The sequence below is a fragment of the Heterodontus francisci genome, chromosome 1 (assembly GCF_036365525.1).
Source record: "Heterodontus francisci isolate sHetFra1 chromosome 1, sHetFra1.hap1, whole genome shotgun sequence".
Taxonomy (NCBI): domain Eukaryota; kingdom Metazoa; phylum Chordata; class Chondrichthyes; order Heterodontiformes; family Heterodontidae; genus Heterodontus; species Heterodontus francisci.
In genome coordinates this window covers 98,775,468-98,796,340 of record NC_090371.1, presented here as the reverse complement: position 1 = coordinate 98,796,340, position 20,873 = coordinate 98,775,468, and the positions used below count along the sequence as shown (strand labels likewise).

Here is a 20,873-nt window from a genome sequence, read left to right as displayed (position 1 = left end):
CGCAGTGGTTAGCACCGCAGCCTCACAGCTCCAGCGACCCGGGTTCAATTCTGGGTACTGCCTGTGTGGAGTTTGCAAGTTCTCCCTGTGTCTGCGTGGGTTTCCTCCGGGTGCTCCGGTTTCCTCCCACAGCCAAAAGACTTGCAGGTTGATAGGTAAATTGGCCATTATAAATTTCCCCTAGTATAGGTAGGTGGTAGGGGAATATAGGGACAGGTGAGGATGTGGTAGGAATATGGGATTGTTGTAGGATTAGTATAAATGGGTGGTTAATGGTCGGCGCGGACTCGGTGGGCCGAAGGGCCTGTTTCAGTGCTGTATCTCTAAATCTAAATCATAAATCTAAATCTGCTTCCCCTTATCCTAAAACTATGACCTCTCGTTCTCGATTGCCCCACAAGAGGAAACATTCTCTCTTCGTCTACTTTGTCAATCCCCTTAATCATCTCATAGACCTCAATTAGATCTCCTCTCATTCTTCTAAACTCTAGAGAGTAAAGGCCTAAACTGCTCAATCTCTCTTCATAAGACAAACCCCTCATCTCTGGAATCAATCTAGTGAACCTCCTCTGAACTGCCTCCAATGCAACTACATTCCTCTTCAAGTAAGGGGACCAAAACTGTACGCAATACTCCATATAGGGACAGGTGGGGATGTGGTAGGGATATGGAATTAGTGTAGGATTAGTATAAATGGGTGGTTGATGGTCGGCACAGACTCGGTGGGCCGAAGGGCCTGTTTCAGTGCTGTATCTCTAAACTAAAAACTAAACTCTAGCAAATTAGTCAAACACGATTTACCCTTCATAAAACCATGCTGACTCTGATGGATTGCATTTTGACTTTCTAAATGTCCTGCTTTTACTTCCTTAATAATGGATTCTAACAATTTCCCAACGACAGATGTTAAACTAACTGGTCTATAGTTTCCTACTTTCTGCCTCCCTCCCTTTTTGAATAAGGGTGTTATATTAGCATTTTTCCAATCCACTGGAACCTTCCCCGCATCCAGGGAATTTTGAAATATTATAACCAATGGATCTACTATCTCCGCTGCCACTTCCTTTAAGACCCTAGGATGTAGGCCATCAGGCCCTGGGGACTTGTCTGCCTTCAATCCAATAGTTTGCTCAGAGGCCAGCTACCCTTTAACTGAGCAGCACCACCATGGAGGCAGTGCCTGCTGCCAGTGGAGCACCTACCCGAGGCCCAGGAGCAACTCTGGATCCAGGGCACAGGTGAGTCAGGGTGGAAGGGGTCTCGCGGGGGAGGGTTGTGTAGGAAGGAGGCGGCAGCAAGGGCAGGGTTGGGTCTCAGTGCGCCACCACCACCCCCTCCCCGCCCAATGCCAGGTCCCTCATTCAGACACTAAGTGCCCTTTACCCCTGCCCCACCCCCACCACCCTGGAGCTGGCAAGCAACCAGCATGGTTTTTAGTTGCTCATTTAATTGGTGGTGGGGCAGGAAGGCCATTCACAAGCCTTCCTGCCTAGGACTTAATTTCGACAGAGGCAGGAAGGTGATGGGGTTCCCCGCCACCATCCTGCCCGAGTACATGCTCTCCTCACCTCCAAACCCACCAGAGGAGAGCGCAAATTCCCCCCAGGTGTCTGCTGTAAGTTTCTTCCAGGTCATGCTTCGCAGCACACATAATCTGTTAGCAAACTATAGCACAAATTCCTCATGTCATCCTGTTAGTAAGTAAGCACTGTGTTTCCTGACAAAACAGATTGATGGCCTACGTCATCCCAAGTTCCTTCATGTTTGCCAGCTTGCCAGCATTAATCCGCACATGCATTGTTGATCTCACTGCGCATTTTACGCCATCATGTGACGAGTGAGCGTCGGGGTGGGGGAGAAGCTAGAGGCGGGGGTAGAATTAAGCGAACAGAGGGGCGAGAAGCAAGTGGCGGGCGTGGGGAAGCAAGGGGCGTGCTGGGTGGCGACAGGGGTGAGTGGGGGAACTAGCGGTGACAGGGGTGGGCGGAATTGAGCAGCAAGCGGGGGCCTGAGCGGGGGAGTGAGTGGGGGGACTAACACTGGCTGGGGGAAGGGGGTGAAGGGGAAGGGGGTGAAGGGGAATTGAGTGACGAGCGGGGGGCTGAGTGGGGTCAGGGGACCAAGCGGCAAACAAGTCCTAGAAATTCCTGAAACACAATGCAATGATTCTTCATGATTCAGGCACGAGTGTGTTATCCAAATGCAAATTTATAACTCAGACATCAATACTATCAATGCTAATAACTGTCACAGGGATACAATAGATTCATATAACCTATTTCTTGCATTTTCAAGGTGATAAAACTTGTAAATGACTGTGAGCTCTAATTGTCCCCCTAGTACTGTGTGTTCAGCACTCAAAAAGCATGTCTACTGCAAGTTATCATATGATCAAATCAGCAGGTCTGGCAGCATCTGTGGAAAGAGAAGCAGAGTTAACGTTTCGGGTCAGTGACCAGCCAGCATGCCTACTATAGTTTCTACTTAGTAGAACTTTCTACTATAGTTCTGAAGAAGGGTCACTGACCCGAAACGTTAACTCTGCTTCTCTTTCCACAGATGCTGCCAGACCTACTGAGTGATTCCAGCATTTCTTGTTTTCATTTCAGATTTCCAGCATCCGCAGTATTTTGCTTTTATTATTGTAGTTTCTACTTGCATTGTTCTAACTAATCTTTTTAACAGATGCTAATCACATCGAGATCTCAGATAATTTACACCCTTTCTGCTGGAAGCATATGCACTCTAAATTACAATGATCTCTGCTCACATATGAAAAGATGCATATCAGAAAGGCATGTTGGCTCTTGGTCAAAACATAAATCTTACCCCACTCGCACTCTGATCGACCAGCTGCTTTTGCAATGCCACTCAGTTATTGGCCACTGTACATGTCAATCAACAGCAGTAGAAAGAGTCTGTCACAGACCTGAAATTTTAACTTAATTTCTCTCTCCACAGTTCTGCACTGCCTGCATGCTGCTGTACTTCCAACATTTCCCGTTTTTATTACAACATCCACAGTATTTTGCTTTTATTATGTTAGCCTGTGCAGGCATTTTGATCCATTATTCCCTTCGCTGCAGGATCTGTCAGGTAAGTTTTAGGGCATTTGAAAAGCTTTTAGACAGACTTTAAAAGTGGGAGCTGGATTTAATCTATTGATTTTTTTGCTAATGGCGGGAGACAGAGTCATAGAGTTATACAGCAGAGAAACAGGCCCTTCGGCCCATCGTGTCCATTTTCCAGCACTTGGCCCGTAGCCTTGTACGCTATGGCGTTTCAAGTGCTCATCTAAATACTTCTTAAATGTTGTGAGGGTTCCTGCCTCTACCACCTCTTCAGGCAGTGCATTCCAGATTCCAAGCACCCTCTGGGTGAAAAAAAGAATTTCCTCAATTCCCCTCTAAACGTCCTGCACCTTAGCTTAAATCTATGCCCCCTGGTTATTGACTCCTCCGCTAAGAGAAAACATTTCTTCCTATCTAACCTATCAATGCCCCTCATAATTTTGTATCCCTCAATCATATCTCCCCTCAGCTTTCTCTGCTCTAAGGAAAACAACCCTAGCCTTTTCAGTCTCTCTTCATAGCTGAAATGCTCCAGCCCAGGCCACATCCTGGTGAATCTCCTCTGCACCCTCTCCAGTGAAATCACATCCTTCCTATAGTGTGGTGCCCAGACCTGTGCACTACTCCAGCTGTGGCCTAACTAGCAATTTATACAGCTCCATTATAACCTCCCTGCACTTATATTCTATGCCTCGACTAATAAAGGCAAGTATCCCATATGCCTTCCTAACCACCTTATCTACCTGTGCTGCTGCCTTCAGTGATCTTTGGACGAGTACACCAAGGCCCCTCTGGCCCTCTGTACCTCCTAGGGTCCAACCATCCATTGTATATTCTCTTGCCTGGTTAGCCCTCCCAAAGTGCATCACCTCACACTTCTCAGGATTATATTCCATTTGCCACAGCTCCGCCCATCTTACCAGCCCATCTACATCGTCCTGTAATCTAAGGCTTTCTTCCTCACTATTTACGACACCACCAATTTTCGTGTCATCTGCGAACTTACTGATCATACCTCCTATATTCATGTCTAAATCATTAATGTACACTACAAACTTTATGGCGGGCAGCCATAAAGACAGGACTAAATTGTGGCGAGTCGAAGAGACTTAGTAGTTGGCAGGAAAAAAGACAGAGGCGCGAGGGGAGAGCCAACTGTGCAACAGCCCCGACAAACAAATTTCTCTGCAGCACCTGTGGAAGAGCCTGTCACTCCAGAATTGGCCTTTATAGCCACTCCAGGCGCTGCTTCACAAACCACTGACCACCTCCAGGCGCGTATCCATTGTCTCTCGAGATAAGGAGGCCCAAAAGAATAAAAAAAAAGAACACTACAAACAGCAAGGGTCCCAGCACCGATCCCTGCGGTACAGCACTGGTCACAGGCTCCCACTTGCAAAAACAACCCTCAACCATTACCCTCTGCCTCCTGCCACTAAGCCAATTTTGGATCCAAATCGCCAAACTGCACTGGATCCCATGGGATCTTTCATGCAGGACATTATCAAAAGTCTTACTGAGGTCCATGTAGACTACATCAACTGCTTTACCCTCATCTACACATCTTGTCACCACCTCAAAAAATTCAATCAAGTTAGTTAGACACGATCTCCCCCTGACAAAGCCATTCTGACTATCCCTGATTAATCCCTACCTGTCCAAGTGGAGATTAATCCCGTCCCTCAAAATTTCTTCCAGTAGTTTCCCTACCACTGATGTTAGACTCACCAGCCTATAATTACCTGGTTTATCCCTGCTACCCTTCTTGAATAATGGTACCACATTCGCTGTCCTCCAGTCCTCTGGTACCTCTCCTGTGGCCAGAGAGGATTTGAAAATTTGTGTCAGAGCCCCTGCAATCTCCTCCCTTGCCTCATATAACAGCCTGGGATACATCTCATCTGGGCCTGGGGATTTATCCACTTTTAAGTCCATTAAAACAGCTAATACTTCCTCCCTTTCAATGCTAATATGTTCAGGTATATCACAATCCTCCTCCCTGATCTCTACACCTACATCGTCCTTCTCCATAGTGAACACAGATGAAAAGTAATCATTTAAAACCTCACCAATGTCCTCCGGCTCCATACACTGATTGCCACTTTGGTCCCTAATGGGCCCTACTCTTTCCCTGGTTATCCTCTTGCCCTTAATATACTTATAAAATGCCCTAGGATTTTCCTTTTTCTTGCCCGCCAGTGTTTTTTCATCCCCTCTTCACTCTTCTAATTAGTTTTTTAAGTACCCCCCTACACTTTCTATACTCCTCTAGTGCCTCCACTGTTTTCAGCACTCTGAATCTGCCATAAGCCTCCAATCTGATCAAGATCAATCTGATCTTGATTGATTTTTTTTGCAACGGGGGGTGGGGCGGGGGGCGCGATTTGAAAATTTGAACTTTGATGATTTATTCAAAATTTTTGAAAAGGGAGTCTCTAGCTGGGACGTGATCTTTTTGCAATTGGAGAGAAGAGAGCTGTTTCTCCGAACATTGATTTTATAATGCTGCTAATTTAAATTAACTATTTCAATCTATTAATCAGTACAGATCCACTTCTACCATATCTGGTAAGTTTGCATAAGTCCCGTCGGCTCCTTGACAATAATATCTGCCAGCTCGTCTGCATTGCGGAAGATGTCAAGCATTTTGAGCCAGAGTCCCACCACGAGACCAAGGTTTACATAGTGCAATGGGTTGAATGAAGCAAGGGTTGGTAGCTCTACAACTCCAGGAAGGTGAACAGAAAAAAGGATGACGGGTTCTACAGCACAGGCCCTTATGCTCGCAGGTACATTTCAATGAAATGAGGAAAATTTGGTTTCTGGACCATATGGGCCCAGAGGAGTCATGAATCTTAGCAAGTTCAGTGTGTTTTTCAGGCATGTTAATTGTTCTTGCTCTATCCCTATAGAGGCCCATAAAGAGATCAGATTTAAGATCGAATGCAGCTCGTGATTCTGAATTCCTAAGGTTGAGGACACTGCAATGGAAATAGACAGCATGTGTCCCCCTCTCAATGAGCGTGAAGAGGGCAAAGAAAGATGTTAGTATGGGCAAGGTATGTTCTCCAGCAGCTAACTACTCAGTGATTTTCATCATGGTAGTTAAAATTTTATTCTCACGGGTCTGCATGGATAATTAAATGCCTGATTGCAAAGAATGCATGGAATATGTAAATCTGGTCATATCACCACTGCCAATTTCTGTGAAAAGCTTCTTAATATCTTACTTCTCTTCCAGAAAGAGAGGTCTGCACAAACTCAGGATGCCCGAGTCAAGCAGCTGAAGTCCATCATGGAAAATCCGGTTCATGTAAAAGCACCTTTAAAAGTGATGAATCATAGATGGTGATTGGAAGGTTAAACTTCTCTTTTGCAAGTCAGTGAATCTGAACCATAGTATCATCTCTATTCATGTTGCGTCTGTATAGTAATGTATAGTCTGTAGTATTTTCAGAACTTACACGCAGGATACTGATATGTCCCTGATTTTCCTACAGGTGCAATGCAAGTTCGAAATCCCTGAGCGCCAGTGGACCTTTATTACTGGACAGCGGACCAATTCATTGTTTGTTAATTCCCTGGCTGTTGCCGTGTGGGGGTCCGCTATGCTGAGGGACAGCTTCATCTGTGGAAGAGTGTGCCCACGGTTCATAAACGACAGTGGTACATCTCCCCAGGCGAAGCCCCCCTTCTCACCGAGGAAGCTCAGTGCTGTCAAAGGTTAACAACTTACAAGCACTTCTTAAATTGAAAAATTCTGCACTAGATGTTTTATGCTTCAGATCTATTTTTTTAAATGTCACCGATGTCCCTTTTCTGCTACATTTTGAGTTTAAAGGACTTGCTTTAAAGGAATTGCTTATTTTTTTCACTCTTTTCTCTTTGCAGCATGTTTCAACCATCATCTACACATGAAGAGGCTGAGTGAGGAGGCTGTCTCAAAAGAGCTTGTGAGGTTCAACAGTCACGGAGAAGATCCAGGATCAAAATAAGAAGCCGAAAGGTCAAGAAGTTTCAATTTGTGGAAATGCGTATTCCTGTATTATTTGTGCTTTCACAATAAAATGTGTTCAGCTTTATTCAAACTATTATTCTCAGAGTGTTTTGTTTGGTCAAATGGAGAATCCAAATTCTGTTACAGTTGATATATCATGCTCATCCTACACTGAATGAACACCACTGCTGTAAGTTTACGCTCCTACAAATTGCGGGATGGTGGCTGGGGGAGAGGTGGGGGGGTCGTAAAATGGAATGGGAGGCTCGGGGGGCCCTTCCTGACCTGCTCCCGCCTCCATCCCATTTTATGCAGGGTGGCAGCAGCGAAAACTGGCCTGCCTGCTCCAGGCCAATCAAGGCCCTTAAGTGGCCAGTTAACGGCCTCATGATCAGGCACCATGTGCCCGAGGGACAGCCGCCCCCGATGCTCCAATGCCCAACACGCACGACCCCCCACCCACCACCCCCCCCCGCCCCGTTCCTCCAATCGACCACCCTTGCTCGCCACGGCCCAAACTATCACCCCCGGCGATGCCCCAAAAACTTACCTTTTCCTGGGGTGGTCTTTCCTCTTCAGTCTTCGGCTAGGTTGCAGTCTCAGCAGTGGCCACCGCTCCCAGTGGCGCTGTTGGGAGTAAGAGCTGCCGGCCTGCCGATTGGCCATCAGCTCCATTAGGCGGAACTTCCTGCCTTAATGAGGTGGAAGTTCCACTTCAGACCAATTAAGGGCCTGGGTACCGTAAAATCCGGACTGGATCCCCAGGCCAGGCGGAGGCTGGATCACCACCGACTTTTCAAAGAACAAAGAACAGTACAGCCCAGGAACAGGCCATTCGGCCCTCCAAGCCTGCGCCGATCTTGATGCCTGCCTAAACTAAAACCTTCTGCACTTCCGGGGTCCGTATCCCTCTATTCCCATCCTATTCATGTATTTGTCAAGATGCCTCTTAAACGTCGCTATCATACCTGCTTCCACCACCTCCCCCGGTAGCAAGTTCCAGGCACTCACCACCCTCTGTGTAAAAAACTTGCCTCGCACATCCCCTCCAAACTTTGCCCTTCGCACCTTAAACCTATGTCCCCTCGTAACAGACTCAGGTGAATGGCTCCTGTCTGACGAGGGTAAGTTTCGGGCCCATGATACTGTACACTGTTTGCTGTGTACTGAATGAAATAATGGATAATGGTATTCACATAATGGGTTATACATATCAACATTTCAAGCTTCTGATTGGGATATTCAACTGGCTAGCTGGGAAAATCCAACTGGTAAATATAACAATTCAACTGGTAAAGATCACCAATTCAACTGGGAAATACCAGCAATTCAACTGGAGCTTACTGGTGAATGGAATTTCGTTTCCCAGTTGCTAACTGGTGATAACTGGTAAACTAAAGTTGTTCCCGGTCCTCATCCAATTAAATCAGGTCAGCTGTGGGCACTTTTTTAACATTTTTGGGCCTTTTATGAAAAGCCATCAGCAGTTCCTTTCGGTTGCTCGAGATGGCAAAACAGATTTATCGATCTGGCCAGAAATGAGCACAGGAGCTTTATTTCAAAATTATTACCTACCAGAGCTACCTTCAAAAGGGTTCTGACCAATTTAGCATTGGCCCAAATGCCTGTGCAGATCAAGTGTTGGCCTCTGGCTGGGGTGACCATATGTCCCCATTTTCTGGGAACAGTCCCTAGATGAGTTACTGTGTCCCTGGGTAAACTATGTCCCCGGAAGAGTCCGCGTTCAGGAAACCTGTTCCGAAGACAGTAGCTGCCATTTTTTTTAAATAAGCTCCATTCACCGAAATGCAATTTGCATAAATCCACAACCACACTCAGTGACTCGAGACTGACCAATCAACAGGGCCCACTGTTGATTGACAGATTATCAGCCCAATGGCAGCAACAGACCAGTGAAAGTGCAGATGACAGATTGTGACGACAGCTTGGTTTTGATCGAATTGGCTTTGGTTTGGAACATGTGGTGAAAAAATGGGGGATGAGTGGTGGCCAATGGGGAAGCTGTGTTTACATGGGAGGTGTGATAGCGATGCTGTCTGTGTGAGCTGGAGCCCAGAGACAGACAACACTGAAGGTACGTTAATGTGCAGAGTGGAAGGGTACCTCAGTCTCACTCAATCCTATGAGAACAGTGCCAGTCTGAGGCTAAATATGGCTCTGTGTTTATGGATGAGCATCTGCGACCAGTTCGAACTGGCCTCGGGGGAGCCAAAGTTAACCACGGCAAGAGCGAGGCCATGTTCTTTGGGAACTGGGCTGACCGATCCTTTGTCCCCTTCACCGTCAGGTCAGATTACCTGAAGGTGCTGGGGATATGGTTCGGAAGGGCCGGGGCGTGCACCAAAACATGGGAGGAGCGAGTAGCCAAGGTACGACAAAAGTTGGGCATGTGGGGGCAGTGATCTCTCTCCATTGTGGGTAAGAACCTGGTCATCAGGTGCGAGGCACTCACGTTGTTGCTCTACGTGGCGCAGGTCTGGCCCATACCCCACTCCTGCGCTGTGGCAGTCACCCGAGCCATTTTCCGCTTCGTCTGGGGATCTAAAATGGACCGGGTCCGGAGGGACACGATGTTCAAATCTCTGGACAAGGGCAGGAAAAATGTACCCAACGTGGCCCTCATCCTGATGACCACCTTCGTGTGCGGCTGCATCAAGCTGTGTGTAGATCTCCAGTACGCAAACTCCAAGTGTCACTACGTACTGAGGTTCTATCTGTCCCCGGTGTTGCGAAGGATGGGCCTGGGCACATTGCCGCGGAACGCTCCATGCAGTTGGGCCGTGCCGTACCACCTATCCTTCGTGGAGCAGTTTCTGCGGGAAAACACCTTTGACCACCGGTCCATCGGGCAGTGGTCTGCACGGAATGTCCTCAAGGCCCTACGGGAAAAGGAGACGGTGGATCCTGTCGGATGGTTCCCCGAGCAGACCGCCAAAGTCATTTGGCGGAATGCCTCATCACCAGAACTTTCAAACAAGCACCAAGACGTAGCTTGGCTGGTGGTGAGAAGGGCCCTCCCCGTCAGATCCTTCATGCACACCCGAAGTCTCGCCCCCTCCGCACAATGCCCCCGCGGTGGCTGTGGTGGGGAAGAGATGGTCGCCCACCTCCTCCTGGAATGTGTCTTTGCAAAGCAGGTGTGGAAAGAGATGCAGTGGTTTTTGTCGAGGTTCATCCCAAGCAGCTCTGTAACACAGGAGTCTGTGCTCTACGGGCTGTTCCCAGGGACGCACACCGAGACAAACATCAACTGCTGCTGGAGGACTGTCAATTCGGTGAAAGACGCCCTTTGGTCTGCCCGAAACTTGCTGGTCTTCCAGCGCAAAGAGTTGTCCACCACCAAATGTTGCAGACTGGCACATTCCAAGGTCCAGGACTACGTGCTGAGGGACGCACTAAAGCTTGGGGCAGCCGCAGCAAAGGCTCAATGGGAAAAGACCACAGTGTAAGGTTCCCCCACCAAGCTGAACTGAGGGGCTGGATCCATGGGAAACCCCTCGAACTGTATCGTTAATATTCTCAATTGCTGTAAATGTAAAACTGTAATTGACATGACAATTGTGAAACGGAAGGGTTGTGAAGAAACTCATGACAGTATTGAAGGAAACTGATCTCCCTTGCAATGTTTGCATTTTTTGGTGCTGTTTTGAAACTGTTTGGCAATGTAATTTTTACAGATTTTTATGAATAAAGTATATTTTGGGAAAAAAAAATGGGTATATAGATGCTGTGCTCTCAGCCTGTGAGTCCCCGGATTCGGTTTAGAAAATACTCTACCCATGGCCTGGTAAATTGCTTATCGTTGCACTCATTTTAGGCCTTGTGTGTCCAACTATTACAGCAATAGAACTTTTGAAAAGATCATAGGGCAAAGAGGAATATAACTTCTAGGCATGGCTTCTCTGTAAAGTTGTACTGCTATCTACATTCTTGATTACAGAAGCTGTTTGAGGAGGATCAGAAATGCTACAATTGCACAATGATAAATAATTTTACATTTCTAATCATAGACTGTCACTGTCTGTAACCTGAGGCCTATGGTCTTGGTGTGAAGTTTGAGAATATATGTGACAATGTATAAAGTATTTATAGGATTTTTTTATTTGTTCCTGGGATGTGAGTGTGGCTGACAAGGCCAGCATTTGTGGCCTATCCCTAACTGCACTTGAAAAAGTGGTGGTGAGCTGCCTTCTTGAATTGCTGCAGTCCATGTGTAGTTATACCCATAATGCTAATAGTCTTGCTATAATTGAGTGGCTTGCTAGGTCATTTCAGAGGGCAATTAAGAGTCAACCACATTGCTGTGGGTCTGGAATCATATGTAGGCCAGACCAGGTAAGGACAGCAGATTTCCTTCCCTGAAGGTCATTAGTGAACTAGATGGGTTTTTACAACAATCTGTTAATTTCATGATCACCATTATTGAGACTAGCTTTTTATTCCGGACATATTAATTAATTGAATTTTTAAAATTCCACCAGCTGCTGAGGTGGGGTTTGAATTTGGGACCCTGGAGCATTAGTCCGTATTCTGGTTTACCAGTATAGTAACATTACCATTACACAATCGTTCCCGTGTGTAGAAAAATGTGTTGCATTTTAACAAGTTTATTTTAGTTTGTTTTGTGAATGTCGATAACTAAATATAACTACGCATATTTTTCTATTTCTGTTTTACGATATTAGACATTGAAAATTTACAGAGAGTAATTTGCCCAACTGTTATAGGTAGATACCCTGACAGCAAAGGGTCCTAATACAACAACAAAGCAACATTTCTCAATCCTATTTCATTCTATTTATTGCTTCACTTATTCCTCAAACAGATGAGAGCGGCACTTTTATAAAAGCAATCAGGAATTATATTAGTACTGGTTGTTTTTCACCAGCTTTTAAAGAAGCATATAATTTAAAATACTGATAAAAATAAACATCCTTCCTGGCACTTCAATGCATATGTATTCTGTATACCCAAAGTGCATTGCCAGTTTGCACATGCTCAGTTGGATAGTTTGTTCACAATAAGATGCTTTTTTTTAAAGGAAATATTGCTGGTGCTGCTTTCAACTGCATCTTTTTCAAGTGGCAGATTACTGGTGACTGTTTCTTGTCCTGCTGAACCGATTGTTGAGCAATCTTACCAGCATCACTAGAAGGAACACCTGGATATTCTTCAGACCAGATACTGTGTGGATTTATTCAGTCAGCTCAGCTGTTTCCATCAGATATAACCCTTCAGCAGCAGCCTGTGGAAAACAATTTGTTTCAGTGATAGGTGTAGACTAGCACTGTTATTCTCCTCGATAACCAGTGGTCGTAAAGTGATTTATTTCCCAACATTTTGTTTGACGACAGCTGTTATTCTATTTACTGCAGTCTGATTCTCTGCTTGAAGCACTGGAGATCATATTTTCTTGCTCCAATTTTAAATAATGCGATAGAAAATGGATTTTAGTTCTTCACCTGTTTTTGATCAGCATAAAGGTATGGTTATTTTTGAGCTGAAATAAAATAATGATGGTACACAATCTTGTTCAGATTTCAACTGAGATGTACAGGGTTCAAAGCCATCTGTGCTCTTCAAATAAAAGTAGATGGATTGACAAGCTGTGTCTTTAAAATATTACGTACATTGTTAATTCTTACTTCATCTGTTGAGTTTTTGAAATAGAAATACCAGTTTTTGTCTTATTTGTATTTGTTTAATGTTAAAATCTCAGCTTTAAATTCTGGTAGTGAGTATTCTAATAATAATCTGGACATTATACATTATACGAAAAGCCAGTTTTGGCAGTTAAACAAAGACAAATGTTTTCACTGCTATCAGCTACTGATTACATTACCAATAGTATTATCTTGGAATAAAAACAAAATAAAAACAAATGCTTGTATTATCTTGGAAGTCTGCTGTTCAGACTTACAACTTTATCATGCATTTTACAACAAATGTATCCTAATTTAGTAAACTCCTCCATCTTCAGAAAACTGGACTGATAGTAATCTTGAGAGTGAGGCAGTGAAATTGGAATTTATGCCATTTAGTAATTGTGTTATTTTGCATTATTTTTAACAAATGGAAAATACATTATAAGCAATATTAATAGTGAAAAGATACAAAAAGACAAGTAAACTATTAGCATTTGTTTTCATTAATTGTGTGGAATTTTGTGCTCTTGGTTGGCAAATGTATTTGGACTGACATCAAGACCAATAATGTTGCAGGATTTTTTTCAAATTTATACCCAAGAGTACTATGAATTCATCAGTTTTATAAAAGCAAAATACTGCGGATGCTGGAAATCTGAAACAAAAACAAGAAATGCTGGATTCACTCAGCAGGTCTGGCAGCATCTGTGGAAAGAGAAGCAGAGTTAACGTTTCGGGTCAGTCTGGCAGCATCTGTGGAAAGAGAAGCAGAGTTAACGTTTCGGGTCAGTCTGGCAGCATCTGTGGAAAGAGAAGCAGAGTTAACGTTTCGGGTCAGTTCCGAAGAAGGGTCACTGACCCGAAACGTTAACTCTGCTTCTCTTTCCACAGATGCTGCCAGACCTGCTGAGTGAATCCAGCATTTCTTGTTTTTGTCATCAGTTTTATAGTTCTGCACATTTTTCTTATTTTGTGTCATCAAACACACAGAGATGCTAACATTTTTTAATACACAATGTTTTGCTCCTCAGGATAGGGGCTTTCAGGTAGGAGCTATTAGTGTTAGAAAATGCACACTTTCTAATTCAGGGCCTCAGTGTTAGCACTGAGCATTTCCAAGTCAGTTTTAGAATGAAATAATATTCGGTCTTTGTGATGTGTCTCAACGATAACCTCAGAAGAAAATCCCTTACTCCACTAGTGGATCATTTCTTCATGGTCCAAACCAACTATCCTGCTAAATGAGGAGCAGTTTTGTGCTATGGGCCAAATGCATGTAATGTACAGCCCTTACAGAAGGCAGAAAATGTAATCTACCTTGTCTAGACTGAATTTGAACTCGCATACCAGAAGTGAGCAACCAGCATCTAATTCGCTGTGCCACCCATCCCTCAAGTTAACTTTAGTCTTGTAGGTCCAAGTAACATTGTAGAGTGCTTTCACTCAGAGAATGTCACATACTAGCTCTACCACGATTCCAAAATGAAATCACATAGTATGCTAGCATGGACATGACTTTGGGTGTATTTGCCTTTTTGACATATACAGGTATACTTGAATTCATCATTGGAAATTTTCAGGAAAAATGTTTATTTACTTATGGAAGTAAAGATGCTTTTAAGAACAAAAAGGCAACTTGTTTCACTTTGAAGATACAGCAGCTGCCAGATGGAGAAAACTTTCAACTCTTCTGTCTCACAGCTGAAATGATCACTTATGGACAAATGCACTACCCAGTTTATGTGCAATCATTAATTTGTGACTAAATTGGTTAGAGAGCTTCAAAGACCAAATCCTTCCACCTCTATAATATTGCTTGCCTCTGCCACTGCCTCAACCCATCTAATGTTGAAACCCCCATGCCTTTGTCACCTCCAGACTCAATAATATCAGTGCACCCCTGACTGGCCTCCATCCTGCATGAATTTCAGCTAATTCCAAAACCCCGCTGCCTGTATCCTATCTCGCACCAAGTCCTGGTAATCCAACGCCTGTGGCCTTGCCGATCTTTATTGACTCCCAGTCCTCAATGTAAAATTCTTGTCCTTGTGGCCACACCCCTTGCTATCTTTGTAATTTCCTCCAGCCCAACAATCATTCAGCTCGAACTCTTTGTTCCTCTGACACTGACCTTTTGTGTAGACTCTGGGCCTCCATTGGTGACTGTCTCTTCAGCCTGAATGGCCTAGCTCTAATTCTAAGGTTATGCCCCCCGCCTCATTTTTAATTCCCCCACCAGAAAAAATAATTTACTCTTATGCTTTACAACAACCTGTAGTTATGGAACACTTTTAATGTAGTAAAATGTCCCAATGTACTTCACAAAAGTGTTATCAAACAAAATTTGGCACCAAGCCACGTAAGGAGAAACCACGATAGATGACCAAAAACATTGTCAAAGAAGTAGGTTCTCATCATCATTATCAGCAGCAATCCCTCATGTCAAGGTTGATTCTTCCTTGCGGATGGCTGGTGGAACTGAGATGTCAGTATTGGCTGTGGGTTCGCAGATGGTTTATGAGCCTAACTTAGCCTTACAGGCTCTCCCACAGTGAGGACACTGGTTGTTACTGGTAAAGGTGGTGGCAGATTGTTGGCTCGAGCAGCTGCCCTCTCTTTCTGTCTCTGTCATCGTTCTCTGTTAGTGGCTGCTCTTGTTGATTGAAAGATCTTGACATTTTTTTGATGATGGATCGCCATTTTGGTCACGATTGAGCATCTGCTTCCCATGTGTTGTTGTTAGTAGAGCAGACCTTCATGGAGGCTTTGAGATTGTCTTTGAAATGTTTCCTTTGGTTCCCATGTGAATGGGCTCCTTGGCGTAGCTCTGAGTTGAGCACCAGTTTGGGCAGTCTTGAGTCAGGCAATCTGACAACATGGCCCATCCATCTCAGCTGATGTGAGATTATCATGGCCTCTATACTTGGCATATCACTGTCTTGGAGGATGCTCATATTTGTTCTTTTGTTCTCCTACTTAATTTGCAAGATCTTTCTAAGACAGCATTGAATCTGTTTTCTAGGGCCTTGATATGGCTTCAAGCTTCAGCACCGTAGAGAAGCGTGGGGATAACCACTGCATGATAGACTTTGAGTTTAGTGTCGAGTCTGATATCACAATTCTCAAAAACCTGAGTACATAATTTACCATAGGCTGATCTAGCACATTAGATCCAGTGATCTACCTCTTCATTGATGTCAACTTTTTGGGATAGATAACTTCCAAGATATGGGAAGTTTCACCAAGAATCTCAACTGAAAGAGTTGAATTTGATACATTGTATGTGGGCTGGTAGAGAATTTTGGTCTTCCTGGTGTTGAGGAAAAGTCCCATGCTTTTGTAGGCTTCAGTAAATACGTCAACTATGTCTTGTAGTTCTTCTTCAGAGTGAGCACTGACTTGTGTGTTGTCAGCATAATTCAGTTCTATTACAGAAAGGGTTGTTGTCTTGGTTTTGGCCCTTTAGGCGGTTGAGGTTGAAGAGTTTACCATCAGTGTGATAAGTTATTACCACACCTGTGGGGAGCCTGTCAGTGGTAAGCTGCAGTGTTGCTGCAAGAAAGATTGGGAATAGTGTTGGTGGAATGATGCACCCGTTTGATGCCTGTTTTGACAGGGAAGTGGCGGGGGTCGGGGGGGCTCTGTGGTGAAGCCATTGTATAGTATTGTTATTTGCATTTTGTGATGTAGGAGACGAATGTTGGGTGGCTGAGAGTTGGGCTCTTCTGTTGCAAAGTAGGCTAACGGAAAAGCCCATGAGGTTTATTCCCTGTTGCCAGATGAGAGTTCATCAAATTATGAACTGATAAAAAATGATATCTTCGGGGCATATGAGCTAGTACTGGAAGCCTACTGCCAGATGCTCCGAACCCTCAAGAAATAGACTGATCAAACTTACTTGCAGTTTGAGAGAAGTAGCTGGCTTTTGACCAGTGGGGTTGAGGGCTCTTAAAGTGCAGCCCAGCTATGAAAGCCTCAGAGAGGTGAATTTGCTAGAGGAATTTAAAAACTCTTTCCCCCTCTCCATAAAGACCCATGTGGAGGAACAAAAAGTAAACAGAGTGAGGCAAGCCGCAATTCTGGCTGATGAGTTTGCTCTAATATACAAGTCGGTTCCCCAAGGGAAAACCTTTCCTAGTCACCCTCATAAGTCTGAAAAGGACAAAGGGTGGGAAGGTGATAGGAGCCCAAGCAGTCCCAGGAGAGAAAGAAAAGCAGGACACATGGGGGGCCCTCCTCCAGCCAAAAAGGGTGGTGCTGTAAGTAGGAGTGAGACCCGGAGATCTGTGTGCTTCTACTGTAACAAGGCAGGTCATCTGAGAGCTGCCTGTTGGAAACTACAGGGAAAGGCTGTAGGGTTAATCAGGGCGCACCCGCTCGGTGAAGGAGAAGGGACCCTGATGAAAAGCAGAGCAGAACAAGCTCTGGCTTTAACTACAGCAATAGTAAAACCCAGAAAGCATACTGCAGCAAGTGCAGGAAAATTTAATAGGATTCCTGAAAGTTATCAGGATTTTGTGTCTGAAGGGAGAGTAACCCCATACACCTCAAGTAGGGCAAGCAAGCCCATCGTAATCCACAGGGACACAGGGTTCACCAGATCCCTTTTACTGGGAAAAGGCCTGACCTTTCCCCAGAGAGTGCAGTAAATACCAGAATGATAGTATATGGTATTGGAGAGCAGTGTACAGCTGTACCTTTACACCAGGTGCACTTGGATTGCAACCTAGTTTCGGGACCGGTAACCATAGGGATTGTCCCCAGTTTGCCTGTGGACAGGGTTGAACTGCTGCTAGGTAATGATCTGGTGGGGGCGAAGGTGGTAGCTCGCCCAGTAGTGTTAGAGCGACCGAAGGAGATCAGAGAGACAGGGCAGTGGCAGGAAGCGGTCCCCTGCAGTTCCCCTGAAAGTATAATGAATCGGGCCATGACCAAACCAACTCCTCCAGAGAAGACAGAATTGGCACTGCAGACAGATGACCATGATGTCTGTCTGTCTGAAACTTTCTTTGGAAAGTTAGAGGACCCAGGGAATGGATTAAATGAATCTTCCCTGGCTGAGGCTCAGCAAGCCGGCCCATTATTGAGAGAGTTGGCACAGGCTGCCCACACTGAAATTGAAGCAGAGAGAGTCCCTGATTGTTATTATTTAAAGAATGAGGTACTGATGAGGAAGTGGAGTTCTCCTCACAGACCTGAGGACAAAGAGTGGGCAGTGATTCACCAATTAGTGGTGCCGTAGAGGTACTGGAGAGAAATATTAAGAATGGCCCATGAGAATACAGTGGCTGTACATGTCGGTGTACGAAAGACCAAAGCCCGTATAAGACAGCAGTCTGACTGGCCAAAACTCCACAAAGATGTGGTGGAGTACTGTAGGAGTTTCCACATGTGCCAGATTGAAGGGAAACCCCAACCCACAGTGAAATCTGCACATTCAGCTGTACATTAGAGGACAGGCATTGGAAGAAGATGATGTGGTCAACCATGTCAAAGGCAACAGACAGGTCAAGAAAGATGAAGAGAGTTAATCAACACAGCCATAGTGACATAGGATGTTATTTGTGACTTTGATTAGGGTTGCTTCAGTGCTGTCGCAGAGGCAGAAATATGACTGGAGAGATTTAGACATGGAGTTTTAGAAGAGATGGGCATGCATTTTGGAGGTAACATCACATTCACAGACTTTGGCGAGAAAAGGGAGGTTGGAGATGGGGCAACAAAAGCAGAGGGGTCAACATTTACTCCATTTCCTTAATCAATATATTCCAGGATTTTCTCAAAAAAATCCCCTAAATTAGTCAAGCACAACCAGTCCTTTACATTCTGACTGCTCATGATTAGCCCATGTGTTTCTAAGGGTTAATTAATTTCATCCAGTATAATTAATCTAATAGTTTATCCACAGCCGAGATATGACAAATTGGCTATAACTTTGTGGCTAATCCTTTTCTTCACTTTTAACATTTGTACAATTCTTATTTCCAAAAACTTTTGGGATATTATGGTTAGTGGCTGTACTATCTCCTGCCTGTCCTTATTCGCTACTCTGGGATGCGTACCCAGTGAGCCTAGAGAGATCTCCATTTTTGGACCCATTAATTTTCCTTTTCAACAGTTATTTCTAATAGTAGCTCTTCCACATCCTCCCAGGTACTCCTATTGTCCATTTTCACCCTCCTCTATAAAAAAAACTTATACAAACCACTTTTTTAACATGTCTGCCATTTCCTCACTCTCATTTGCTTAACTCGTCCAACATCTTATTTGACTATTGTCACGGAACTATATTTTTTTCTCCTCTGTTTGAAACAGTATGCCTTTCAGACTCTGTTAAAAATAGTGTATCTTTAAGACAGAGAGTGACGTTTTAGATTTCTGAGAACAGTGTGCCACAGCTGCACTTGTTACTTAGGCGACAGCAGGAGGGTGAGGTCAGATGGTGTAATGTTTCAATTTAACTATGTGTAAAGACCAGCTAAAACCAGTTTTGAGAGACACCAACGAAGCGTGCTTACTGAAGGAAAGCAGAAATTCTACAATGAGTTACAGGCCGTGTTAATTCCCTAAGGAGGAAAAAACCCTTTGAAGAGACGATTTGTACTGCTGGAGGTAGCAAAATTCTTTTTCTTTACTTTCAATCTAGGGAGTCTTTGTTTCAAGATTGAATCTCTCGTGACTAATTATGTTTTCTGGAATTCGCAGTAAAATTCCGACTGAGAGACTGCTGGTTTTAAAATCCAAGTAGACCCATTGCTATACTCCTTGTTTAAAGAACTGTGTGATGCCTGCTGCAGCCGAAGTGCTTTCAGTGCCTATGTATTGAAGGACTGTTTCATCAAATCCGTGTGGAAACTTCGAGTGGCATCTAATTATTTTTACACTAGGATACCTCACCCATCAGGAACGTAACCCAGTTATTTGTTTATTCCTAAGAAACAGCTAATTTTTGTAACATCATTTTTTTAAAAAACGATTAACCGTTGATTTTTGTGTGTATGTGTGTGAATGTAGAGTTAGATTAAAAGAAGAAATTATAAGGTCTTAAGACATGGGTTTATCTTAATAGTGTTTAAGATATAGTTTTTAACAAATAGTTAATTTGTTGTCTGAAGATACCTGGTTTGGTCTGTTTAATTCTGGGGGTTCCTAGAGTGTTTAATTTGGCTGTTTTCCGGTTGGGTGGGAAAAATTTAATAACATGCTGCGACCTGTGGAGAGATGGGACTGAATTGACAGTACGTTGCTCCCGCCTTGGTCGTAACACTTCTCTAGAGGTAATGAACTGTGTATTCCAGATGGATAGAAATATTTCTGGTCCTGCGCATTCATATGTTCCTAATATATTTCTTAAGGCTTAGTGAATTGAGTGAGCGGTGCAACAACAATAATAACATATTTTGCAACATTAATTTGGAAAATAAATTGTTCATATTTTTAAGTTTCTTGTTTACTAAAAATTTGATTATGGGAATAATAATTCTAATTAGCTTGACATCTGTTGTATTAAAAAAGAAATCAATTATGGTTAAAACTATTGAAGCACATCAAAGACAATACCAACTTAATAGAATTCTTTGAGGAAGTGACAAAGTTGATTGATGAGGGAAGAGCTGTAGATGTCATATACATGGACTTCAGTAAGGCGTTTGATAAGGTTCCCCATGGTAGGCTGATGGAGAAAGTGAAGTCGCATGGGATCCAGGGTGTACTAGCTAGATGGATTAAGAACTGGCTGGGCAACAGGAGACAGAGAGTAGCAGTGGAAGGGAGTTTCTCAAAATGGAGACGTGTGACCAGTGGTGTTCCACAGGGATCCGTGCTGGGACCACTGTTGTTTGTGATATACATAAATGATTTGGAGGAAAGTATAGGTGGTCTGATTAGCAAGTTTGCAGACGACACTAAGATTGGTGGAGTAGCAGATAGTGAAGGGGACTGTCAGAATACAGCAGAATATAGATAGATTGGAGAGTTGGGCAGAGAAATGGCAGATGGAGTTCAATCAGGGCAAATGCGAGGTGATGCATTTTGGAAGATCCAATTCAAGAGTGAACTATACAGTAAATGGAAAAGTCCTGGGGAAAATTGATGTACAGAGAGATTTGGGTGTTCAGGTCCATTGTTCCCTGAAGGTGG

The 20,873-nt window shown here is 44.1% G+C and overlaps 1 protein-coding gene and 1 pseudogene across 1 annotated transcript in view; one reads left to right on the top strand and one right to left on the bottom strand.

The window, feature by feature from the left end:
* LOC137371220 (putative nuclease HARBI1 pseudogene) overlaps positions 1-20,873 on the bottom strand; it is a 314,069-nt pseudogene that overhangs the window by 75,244 nt on the left and 217,952 nt on the right.
* ankrd55 (ankyrin repeat domain 55) overlaps positions 12,497-20,873 on the top strand; it is a 127,138-nt gene continuing 118,761 nt past the window's right edge. The window contains exon 1 of the mRNA XM_068033402.1: positions 12,497-12,572. Coding sequence (XP_067889503.1) covers positions 12,533-12,572 — 40 coding nt within the window. The 5' untranslated portion in view covers positions 12,497-12,532. The remainder of the gene's footprint in view (positions 12,573-20,873) is intronic.